This window comes from Tympanuchus pallidicinctus, unplaced genomic scaffold (genome assembly GCF_026119805.1).
Source record: "Tympanuchus pallidicinctus isolate F22 unplaced genomic scaffold, pur_lepc_1.0 scaffold72, whole genome shotgun sequence".
Lineage (NCBI taxonomy): Eukaryota > Metazoa > Chordata > Aves > Galliformes > Phasianidae > Tympanuchus > Tympanuchus pallidicinctus.
Window position 1 is genome coordinate 136,047 of NW_026294794.1, and position 10,936 is coordinate 146,982.

The 10,936-nt window shown below is 54.2% G+C and overlaps 1 protein-coding gene across 5 annotated transcripts; it reads right to left on the bottom strand.

Annotated features, from left to right (window-relative positions):
* Positions 1–768: 768 nt before the first annotated feature.
* On the bottom strand, positions 769–8,213 carry LOC128072912 (uncharacterized). Of its 5 annotated transcripts, XM_052667134.1 has the most exons (9): positions 7,612–8,212; positions 5,978–6,346; positions 5,281–5,349; positions 4,883–4,942; positions 4,278–4,373; positions 3,754–3,861; positions 3,352–3,414; positions 2,568–2,715; positions 769–2,298 (listed from the first exon to the last, which is right to left on the bottom strand). In XM_052667134.1, the coding sequence occupies exons 2-9, from the start codon at positions 6,084–6,086 to the stop codon at positions 864–866; spliced, it is 2,088 nt and encodes a 695-aa protein (XP_052523094.1). In that variant the 5' UTR covers positions 6,087–6,346; positions 7,612–8,212; the 3' UTR covers positions 769–863. The 5 variants fall into 5 exon arrangements, with proteins under 5 accessions (XP_052523094.1, XP_052523096.1, XP_052523099.1 ...); XM_052667136.1 differs by lacking the exon at positions 3,754–3,861 and having other exon boundaries at positions 7,612–8,213; XM_052667139.1 differs by lacking the exon at positions 5,978–6,346 and having other exon boundaries at positions 7,612–8,211.
* Positions 8,214–10,936: the final 2,723 nt, after the last annotated feature.

Here is a 10,936-nt window from a genome sequence, read left to right on the forward strand (position 1 = left end):
GAACCTCTCCAGTCAACCAGGAGTGCTGGCAGATAGCCAAGAACGGCTTAGCAATCACCCCTGCCAACTCCCTCAGCACCCTAGGATGAAGCCCATCCGGTCCCATGGCCTTGTGACTGTCCAGATGGAGGAGGAGCTCCCTAACGGCCTCCACCTCAATCTCCGGGGAGACATGCTGCGTGTCAGCCCAGATATCCAGATCAGGGCACAAAGTGCCCTGAAGATAACAGGTCTGACTATTGAAGGCAGATGTAAAGAAGGCGTTGAGGACCTCAGCCTTCTCCTTGTCATCTGTAGTCACATTCCCCACCGCATCAATTAAAGGATAGAGATTATCCTTGTTTTTTCTCTTGCCATTGATATATTTGTAAAAGGATTTCTTATTCTCCTTTACTGCAGTGGCCAATCTAAAAAAAAAGGAAGAAAATGTGCTAGTAGTTCTTGCTTGGTTCCTATTGCAGAGCGAATGGTTGCCTACTGGTCAGAGCAGGATGGTGCCTGCTGTCTGCTGAACCTTATGCAGGAGCGCTGGTGCTTTTGCATCATGCACTCCCACCCTTGTCCCCTGTCCTGTAGGGCACCCACAGCCTTTGGGCACCCTGGGCCAGGGCCTCGCTGCCTTTGGGAGAGGAATTTCCTCTGCACAACTACCTCAGTTTGCACTCTTTGAGTTTAAAGCCATTCCCACCCGTATGATCGTCGTCTGCCAAGTGGCACACAAGGTCTGGCAGCAGGTCAGGTAATGACACAGCAGCACGTGGACAGCTGTGGTGTTATGTTGTTTATTGGTAATCTCAGGTACATGACAGCAGCGGTTCTGCGGATGTCCGACGGTGTCCCAAACCCGCATGCTGGGGGTGCTCTCACCTTCCGATGGAGAGTGGAGGAGAGCGGAAGGGCAGATGTAGTGCTGGGGGGTGCTGGGGGCTGCTGGCCCAGGTCTGTTTCCCCCTCGCAGTGGTCTTCCACTTATCTAATGAAGCCCCTGAGCTGATGCCCCGGGGGGGCCACTCCCACCGCCGGAAAGATGCTTGAGGGGAGGGAGAGGATGGTGCTCGGGGCGGCTGTGGGCTGGTGAACTGCTCACGCTTCCCCCAGGCCACAGTTGTTGGTCTTCTGGATAATTCCCCCAGGCCAAGACCCTGGGGGGGCTGCTCCCACCTCCTAAAGGATGGTGGAGAGGAGGGGGAGGGCCGCGGGGAGGCCTGGGGGGGCCACTCCCGTCCCCTGAAGGATCGCAGAGGGGAACGGGAGGCTGGTGACGGCACCCAGGGAGGCCGGGGGCTGCTGGGCCGGTCCTGCTTCCCCCTGGCAGCGGCTGTCCTGTCGGACAGTTTCCCTGAGTCGGCACTCTGCGCGGATCGCTTCCATTCCCTGACAGGTGATGGAGGGAACGGGGATGGCAGAGGCGGCGCTGGGGGGGGCTGGGGGCTGCCGGGCCTGGTCTGTTTCCCCCTGGCAGTGGTTTTCCAGGGGTATGATGATGCCCCCGAGCTGAGAACCTGGGGACGCTGCTCCCACCTCCTAAAGGATGGTGGAGAGGAGGAGGGGGGCAGAGGTGGTGCCGGGGGGGGCTGGGGGCTGCTGAGTCTCTCAGGCTCCCCCGAGGCAGTGGTTACCCATGTGCTGGATGATGCCCCCAAGCGGACATGCTGAGGAGACCGCTCCCGTTCCCTGAAGGATGGTGGTGGGGGACGGGGGGGCGGCGTTGATGCCCGCTGCGGCCGGGGACTGCTGGGCCTGTCGCTCATCTGCTGGGGAGCAATCGGTTCGGTGCTGGCCGATGACCGCAAGCCTCCACCCCCGGCTGGTTCCTTCCGTCCCTTGATGGATGGTGGAGGAGGACGAGGGGGAGGCGTTGATGCCTGCTGGGGCTGGGGGCTGCTGGGCCTGTTTCTCATCTGCTGGGGAACAATCGGTTCGGTGCTGGACGATGACCGCAAGCCTCCGCCCCCGGCTGGTTCCTTCCGTCCCTTGAAGGATGGTGGAGGAGGACGAGGGGGTGGCGTTGATGCCCGCTGGGGCCGGGGGCTGCTGGGCCTGTCGCTGATCCCCCGCAATGCAGAGCCCGGGCTGGGGGGCCGCGGGGGTCGAGGCGGGGGTAGCTGAGCCCGGCGGCTGTCCAGCCTGGCAGGGGCCGCTCTGCTGGTGCCCTGCGGCTGGTGGGCAGGTTGTTCCCACGCAGATAGTTCATGGTTTGTCTGTCTGTTGGGCCACTCGAGGTCAGCAGACTCCTCCTCTGACGGCGAGCTGTAGCTGCTGCTATCGTCCCGCGCTCCGTCAGCTGCAGCGAGGCGCCTGCGGAGAGAAGAACGTGCTGAGGGCGCAGCAGAGCCCCTGCTCTCCTTCCTCATGGCAAAGAGCCGCCATCGGATCTCAGCCCGTCTAAGAACGGGCTGCAGGAATGGCCGCGCCACTCCAACGTCTAACAGCACAGATCTCAGACCATGTTAGCCAACGGCTGACCCGCCTCTCTGTGCTGCTTTAACTAGAAATGCCTCCTGGCTCACTGCAGCCCTGCAGTAAAGAATTGGGCAGGATGGGGGTGGGGGTGAACAACAACTCACTGCTTTCTCTTCCTGCACCACCAGAAAAGAACGCAGCACAGAATCATTGTTAGCAACAGGGAAACTGGCACAGATGCGGCAAGTTCCAGGTACAACTTCTGTGCATCTTTAACTTGCTTGGCGTTTGCATGTCCTTCGTCATCCACACCTGCAGGAATAAAGTGGTCGTTGCTGTGTCTCGTGCCATACCAGCAATCTCGCAGCAGCTCTGACACGGCCACAAAATGCTCTTCTCATTTTGCTGGCCTCCTGGAACAAGTGAAAATCCTCAGACTGCAATGCTTTCCCTGATTCCAGGGGAAGCTAAGGGAGTTGCCAAAGGCGCTGCACATCAACGCACTCTAGAGCCTCTGTTCTGCCTCTCAGCTTTGTTTACACTCTGGCTCTGCCACCATCCAAATGTTCCTGGGCCATGGATTTGCTCCTTCTTCTCCATCATGCTCTAAGATTTCTTTTGTACTCGCCCACCCTCGCCTTGTGAGGCTGGGCAGTGCTGCTGCAGGCACACCGTGACCGCTTGGGGCACGTTGTCTGACTAAAGAAAACTCCTTAGAGCAGAAGGAGAGCGTGTGGATCTCTTTAACCAATTGTGCTATGAGTGACACGGACGAGAACAAGCCCTGAGCTCCCCCCTCCCACTGGGAACCCACTCGGAGGCAGAGTCAGACCATCTCTGCAGGCACCTGAACCTGCCTCTCCCTTTTTGCCTTTCACCCGGCGTGGGCACAACTTGCAGGCTCCGAGTTTTCTCCCCTTTATGAACTCCGGCCTGATTGTTGCTCACCTGGATTCTTCTGAAAAAAACCACGGATCCATTTGTACAGGGCTTCCTGGGGCTTTAACAGCACTGTGAAGAATGAGAGAAAGGCAAAGTCTCAGCATGGTGCAGGCAAAGAGGAGGCAGGACGGGGAGGCTCCCTCTAGGGAGTCAGTGCGTCCCTCTGGAGCTCAGTTTGCAGGAGGGATCCCGCTGCGGGCTGCTGGTGTGCCAGGCGCCTCAAGGGAGGCACAGCAAGCTCTGGAATGCAGGGACTGTGGGAGGGAGGTACGTTGGAGGGTCCTATTTCCTCTCCTCATCTGCTGAATGTGGTTCCCCTGGCCAAAGTTCCTAAATCCCTGGGAACTGGGGGTGATGGGAGGGCAGCAACCTCTGACCATGGCCACGGAGCTCTAGGAGGGGCTTTACCTGGAGTGCCAGTCGTGTGCTTGGCCTCTGTTTCTCCCAGAAGGACGTGCGCTGTGCGACGGCTGCCTGCCTGAAATGCATCCCTGTGCTCAGGCTCTCCGTCTGCCTCTTTAGAAAGGAGGTAAGAGAGCGGGGCTGTAAGTAACTGCTTCTCATCAGAAAGATGGTATCTGCAGGAGGCACCAGTTCTCTAGACACATCAGTAGAGTTTAGGAACAAAGCCTGGGCTTTTTGTGGTGCACCCCATTCCTGCTCCAAACTGCATGCCATTCTGTGAGACAAACTGAAGTGCTGCACACTTCCCAGTTTGCGAGCACAGACAGCAAGACCTGTCCTGCTGGGAGACCAGCAGGTTGCAGGCAGGCTTCTTGTGCGATTCTGGCAAGTTGCAAGATGATGCCACCAGCCAGTTCAGATCAGAGGGCTCTGATCCATCCTTTCCTGCTGTGCACGTTACAGTTTCTCCATGTATCTATCTAGAAACTCAGCTTCCCCAGTCTTTCAGTGAACAGAGAGACACCCACCGTGCGCTGCCTTCTCCTTCATGATTTTCTTCAGGACATGGGAGAGCCTCTGCGGATATTTTCCAGTTCTCGATGTCTCTTTCCATACCTCAGGACCTTAACAGAAACCATGAAAAAACATTTCAGACAAAGGATTGAACTGAATGGTCTTTTTGGTGAAGTTGATAAAGACAACAGCAGCCCCTGGGACGCCTGTGGGGCTACAGCACAGGAAGCAGCCAAGGATTTTTGCCCAGCCTTCCCTGCAGGCACTTCTGCACCCAAAGGCTGAGAACTTTCCATCACACGCTGCCATCTACGCAGCTGCGTAGCAGAGTTATGCAAGTTGCAGGAGGGCCAGGTGGGAGTTGCCTGGCACTCAGCAGCTTTCCGGATACTCTCTCCAGGTTGTTTGAAACAATCCTCAGAGACAGCATGGAAGAATATCTGGGTTTTCTTACTGGAGAGATCTGTGTTGTACAGAGACGAAGCCAACAGGACACTGGGAGCTCGCAGCACCCAACAAACAGGGAGTAGAAATCACAGAGCAGTGAAAAGCTGAACCCTGCCTCAACTGCCACAACTACATACGAGCAAAGAACGTGAGATGAAGGCTGGTGGCTCACCTCTGGCATCCAGCCCAGGCTCAGCAACAGGACTCCGCTCTGCTAATTCACCGAGAAGACCTGCAGGCACAGATGTGATCAGACACAGGTGAGGACAGCTTCCATTGCACCTTGGGGCCTGGACTTTCTGCAGTGACCTGCAAGGACTGGCAGCAGGTCCGGGAAAGACATGGTCCAAACGGCAAATGTAGAGGTTCTCTCCTCCAAAGAGCAGCCAGGGCTGCTTTCCCACTGAAATGGGAAGTTCTCCAAGTAAAGAAATACTCAGGACTGTTCTGCGTACAGAACAGGGCCTTTAAGGCACAAAGAGACTTGAAAGACCTTTGGAGTTCTTAAGTACCTGAATAAACTACGACAGCACTAATTTTTCTGCCTTCAAGGAAACAGACACAACTTACCTCTGGGGTTCCCCTGAGGCACAAAAGCAGTGTCCACCCAATCCTCTGGATAAGGAGCATCAGCGTCATCTAGAATCAAGAACAGGTGAGACTCGTCCCCATTGCATGTCAAGATCTCCTTTTCCCCTAGTGACTGGGAGGGGCCAGGTAACGGGATGGGAGACCCAGGCTGTGATCGCCAAGGCTGCAGAGCGGCCAGGGCAACCTGGAGCCTTGGCAGCTTTCCAAATGCTCTCTGCAGGCCACGTGCAACGCGCCGCTGGGACCGCACGGAAGGGCACACAGCCATCAGGGCTTTCATACTGGGAAATCCCTCCTGTATCTCACACTAAAGCACTGGAGGAAATGATGCCTGTTTGTTGGTCTGGGCTCTGGCCGGCAGGCTCTGTTGGAGCTGGGATTTGCCTGCGGGGAGCAGCAGGAAGCCGGAGCAGAAACGCTCCCGCTTTTCCCAGCACACAATCTGCTGAGCTCCCCCAGGATACCCCGGGCAAAGAGCCGCTCAGCCAGCACAGAGCCACGGCCCGGCACGGCCTGCAGAGCATCGCTTCCTCACGCCCTCCCCAGCTCCTGCAGTGCCGCCCGTCCCCCCACCCCAACAGCCCCACGGCAGGCGGCCCCGGGGCAGAAGGGGACAAGAGCCCGGACCTCTCGCCCTCACCGTCGCTTGATTTCGGCCCCATCTCTGCCCACCCACCTGCTGGTGCTCGCCACGGAGCAGCACCAGTCTCCTGGGAACACGTGGCCGCCAGTAGGAGGAGGAGAGCAAGGCGGGCGGGGGCCGCGGCCCCCCACACTCGTGCCATGCTGCCACCACCAGCGCTGCAGCCAAGTGAGTGCCGCCGGCCGGCACGGAACGCCTGGGGTGTGGGCTGAGCATTGTGAGCTCACGGCACCAGGCTGAGCATTGTGAGCTCAGGGCACCAGGCTGAGCATTGGCAGCTCACGTCTGTTCCGCCACCTGGGCCGCTGCCCCTGGGCTCGCTGCCGTGCTGGGGGAGGATTCCCAGCCATGCAGAGCAGCAGGAGGCCACTGACTGTCATGTGGAGTGCTGGAACGGCCGGGCTGGGAAGGGACATTAAAGGGACATTAAAGACACAGAGATGCTGTCAGAGCAGAAAGAAAATCACTGCAGTGTTGTTTGTGCTGTTTGGTGCAAACCAAGAAATTCACTTTGCTCTTTTAATGCCGAAACAGAAGCCGGTTTTTTAGTGCCATTTCCCCTTCAACCCTCCCCACCCCAGCCCACCCACTCTCCCCTCCCCTCACCCCTGCCTCTCATTTTCTGCCTCCTCCTTCTCCCCTCTCCTCCCCTTTCCCCCCTTTTCTCCTTTCCCCACCCCTTCCCCTTGCCTTATGCCCAACTTACCTCTCCTGCTCTTCACGGAATTCTTCTGCATTCTCTGCCTTTTGCTGCTACTCTTGCCTTGCTTTCCTTTGCAATGCTGTGCATTGCTCTCTCCACATTTCTTGCCACCCATTCTTTTCTTAGCTCTTATTCTTCACTTTTTACTTGGCTTTTTTCTCCTATTCTCTTTGCCTTTCTTCTCTTTTCTTGTTTTAGTCCTTTTCTCTCTTTTCTATTTCCTCTCTTTTTTTCTCCTTTTATTTTTTTCTTTTTGATTTTTCTTTTTTCCCTTTTTTCCATTAAATACCTATTTTCTTCTTTTTTTCTTTTCTACTTTTTAATTTTTTTGCTTTTTTTCATTTTTTTCTGTTTTCTCTTCATCTTTTTTTTCTTATTTTTATTATCTATTCCTTTTTTTTTTCTCTGTTTTGTTTCTTTTTTTTCTCTTTTTCTGATTTTAATCATAGATTTTCCTTTAACCCTCCCCTCAACCCCCCTCCCCTCTCCTCTTCTCCCACCCCCTCTTTTCTCCCTTGCCCCTCCCCTTCCCTCTACCATTACCTCACCTGCCCTTCACTTACCTTCTCCTCACTTCTTCCTTCTTCATGCTCTTGGCTTTCGCTGCTACTCACACCAAATCCCAACACTTGCCTCCTCTGCTTGCTGTTCTGCCCGGTGCCTCTCAGCTCTGCTCAAGCTTCACGCCGCCTGCCTGCCCTTCTCTCTTCCCTTCTCATGCCCTTCAGGCTTTCCTCCCCTTGCTGAGCGAGGCCGTGCCCGGTAGCTCCCCTTCAACCTCCTCTGCACTTTGCCTTCCTCCAAGAGATGCTTGCTTCTGGCCAGCACTCCTGCCCGCTGCCGGCCCACAGCCCGCATCTCTTGGGGAGACGGCAAGGTGGCCTGCAGCTGCCCACACCTCCTCCTGGCACGGCTTCTCAGCTTGGCTTCAAGCCCACAGCCCAAAGGACCAAACCCCTCTCACCTTTGGGCCCAGCTTCTTCTCCTTCCGCGCAGCTCCTGTGGCAAGCCAGGGCTCAGCTCTTCCCCTTTCCTCCATTCCTGCAAGGTTGCACTGTTTCATTCTTTCCCTTGCCTTGCTTTGCTGTGCTATGGTTAGCTTTCCTACTTGCTTTCTCTACATTTACATGCACTGCTTTTCACTTTTTATTCTCTTTCTTTCCTCTTTCTTTCTATTTTCCTTACAACCCTCCCCATTTTTGTTGTTGTTGTTGCTTGTTTGTTTCTTGCTTGGTTTTTCTTTTTTAGACTTTTTATCTTTTCTTACTTTTTATTTTATTACTTTTTCTTTCAGCCCCCTGAAGTTACTTTATATCCACCCATTGGCCCCCTTTATCCCCCTTATCGTTTCTACATCTGTGCCTTTACCTATGCCTCCTCTCCCCACATTACCCTATAGCCCCGTCATAGCCTCATATTACCCTATACTTTACTAGAACTTATGTAAGCCTCCTGTAGCTCCCCTACAGCCTTTTATAACCTCATATCTCCCTATGTCCCACCTGTACCCCTCCACAGACCCCTATTGCATCTGCTTCTCCATATCACACCTATTGCTCCCTCTAGCCCCATATCCCCTTCTAGCCCACCTATTTGCCCCCTATAGACATCTATTCAACCACATTCTCTAATATCCTCCCCTAGCCTCTTATATCGCTCCCTACAGCTCTCCCCAGCCCCTGGAGCCCCTCCACAAACCCCCTCCAATGCTCCCTATAGCACCGTGTCCCCCCTAACCTCCTCACGGCCCTCTATTGCCTCAAATCCCCCCAGACCCACCCCTGGAGTCCCATATACCCAATCCCCTACCACAGCCCACTTCAGCCCCATGTGCCCCCCCTATACCCCAACAGCCTTCTGTAGCCCCCTGCCCCCCCGCAGCCCTCCCCAGCTCCCCACAGCTTCCTCGCCCCCCTCTATTTCCCCGTCAGCCCCCTGTATCTCTCCCAGAGCTCCCCGGAGCCCCATACTGATCCCACATCCACAGCCCGTCCCATATTTATCCCACTTCCCCACACCCCATCCCGTCTCCCTCCACATCCCAGCCCCGCTCCCAGCCCCTCACCCCACGCACAGGCTTCCTTCCCCAGCCCGGTGCCGTTCTCCGTCCCTCCCAGCTCCGGCGCCGCTGTGCTCAGCACCGCTCCCGCTGTGCCGCGGTTCTGTCTCGGTGCTGCCCGGAGCTCTGGCGTGCAGCGGCTGTGGGACCAGCGCCGTCTGAGGGGAGAGCCGGCTGCTAACAGCAGCCAACGGCAGCAACTCCCTTGTGAAAAGGGAGGAAAGGGTTACGATCAGACGAGCTGCTATGCGAGAATGGGAAAAGAATAATCCCCCTGGATGCCTTGGGATGGTGCCGGCACAGCAAAAATATCCAGTGGAAGACCCTAACTGGGACTGCAATAATGCACAACATTGGCAGAACATGAAGGACTTGCGAGATATAATAATGGCTGGAATTAAGGAGGCAGAACCTCAGAACCAGAATCTCACTAAGGCATTTGAGGTTCAGCAGAATAAGGATGGATCCCCTAGTGATTTTCTAGAAAGGCTTAGAGACAGGATGAGAAAATACTCAGGAATGAATCCTGAGGATCCTGTAGCCCAAGGGCTCCTTAAGGTGAATTTTATAACTAAGGCATTTCCAGACATACAGAGAACACTTCTGAAGATAGGATGGAATACGAGGCCCCTGGAGGAGCTCTTACAAGAGGCTCAGAAGATATATGCCAGAAGGGAAAATGGGGAAGAAAAACAGAAGGCTAAGTTGATAGTTTCCACAGTGGATCGTGTAGCAAAACAAAGATTGGATAATAGGGAAAGGAGAACTGAAGAGAGGTCGGGTCCTGGAGGGTGGCAGAGAGGAGGAAAATTCTGAGGATATCGATCCAGACTTCAATCAGAAAACAGTGAAAGGAGGTGTTCCAAGTGTGGTAAGCTAGGACATGTAAAGAAAAACTGCCCAGAGTGGAGAGAGAGGAGACGCTACAAGCTGCTTTAAATTCAGAATAGGGTGTCAGGGGTTCTGAAAAGTTGGTCCCAGCAGGAGCCCTTGGTAAATGTGAAACCAGGACCTGAAGGGGAGGAGGTTATATTTTTAGTCGATACTGGGGCAGCTCGATCACTGCTAGCTCATAAAGTGTCAGGACTCAAATTAACGGATGAGACTCTAAGGATAACGGGGGTAGATAACAGGACTGGGATGACAGTGCCACTTTTTGAAAAGTAGGGAATAGGACAATAACAGGGCAGTTACTGCATGTACCTGAGGCAGGGACTAATTTGCTGGGGAGAGATCTTATGATGAAACTGGGAATGCAAATAACAACCCACCAGGAGGGAATGACAGTACCAATGAATGTGTTAACTGAGGCAGATGAGAAAGAGATCCTGTGGTGTGGGCAAAGGAGGGGAGGGGGCTGAAAACAGCCCCTTTAAAAATAAAGTTGCAGGAAAAATATGAGACCATAAGACAAGCAATATCCAGTTCCTTTTGAGGGACGTACCAAGCTTGAACCTGTGATACAAGGATTGCTGAAAGATGGGTTTTTGGAACCGTGCGTGTCGCCCTTCCATTCCCCATTCTGCCAGTAAGGAAACCTCATGGCTCCTATCGATTGGTCCAAGGCTTGAGAAGAATTAATGAAATAGTACAAAAACGACATCCAGCGGTTCCAAACCCATGTACCTTGATGAATAAAGTCCCAAATGAAGATAAATGTGTTATAGAGCTAAAAGACGTCTTTTGGTTTTGTCTCCTGGATCTGGAGAGCAGAGATATATTTGCTTTTGAGTGGGAAGATCCTGAGAGGGTGAAAACAACAGTATGAGTGGATGGTTCTGCCTCAGGGGTTTGCAGAATCACCAAATCTGTTTTGGAGCAAATATTAGAACGCTTTCAGGCACCAGAGGAAGTGTCACTCCTACAATATGTAGATGATCTCTTGCTGTCAGGACCAGAAAAAGCAGAGGTTAAAAAGGCTACGAACGAACTGCTAAATTTTCTAGGGAAACAGGGACTGAGAGCCTCAAAGAATAAACTACAGTACGTGAAAAAAAAAAAACGGATGAGGTTTAACAACAGCAAGTGTAGAGTCTTGCATCTGGGGAGGAATAAGTGCATGCACCACTACAGGTTGGGGGATGAGCTGCTGGAGGGGAGCTCTGCGGAGAGGGACCTGGGTGTCCTGGTGGACGACAGGTCGGCCATGAGCCAGCAGTGTGCCCTTGTGGCCAAGAGGGCCAATGGCATCCTGGCATGCATTAAAAAGAGCATGGCCAGCAGGTGGAGG

Bases quoted from the DNA above. Each gene is read 5' to 3' on its own strand.
- LOC128072912 (XM_052667134.1), bottom strand. From the start codon at position 6,086: ATGGCACGAGTGTGGGGGGCCGCGGCCCCCGCCCGCCTTGCTCTCCTC. The intron at 4,374-4,882 runs GTGAGCCACCAG...GTTTCTGTTAAG, and splicing joins GCCTGGGCTGGATGCCAGAG to GTCCTGAGGTATGGAAAGAG. The intron at 2,299-2,567 runs GTGAGTTGTTGT...TTCTCTCCGCAG, and splicing joins TGGTGCAGGAAGAGAAAGCA to GCGCCTCGCTGCAGCTGACG.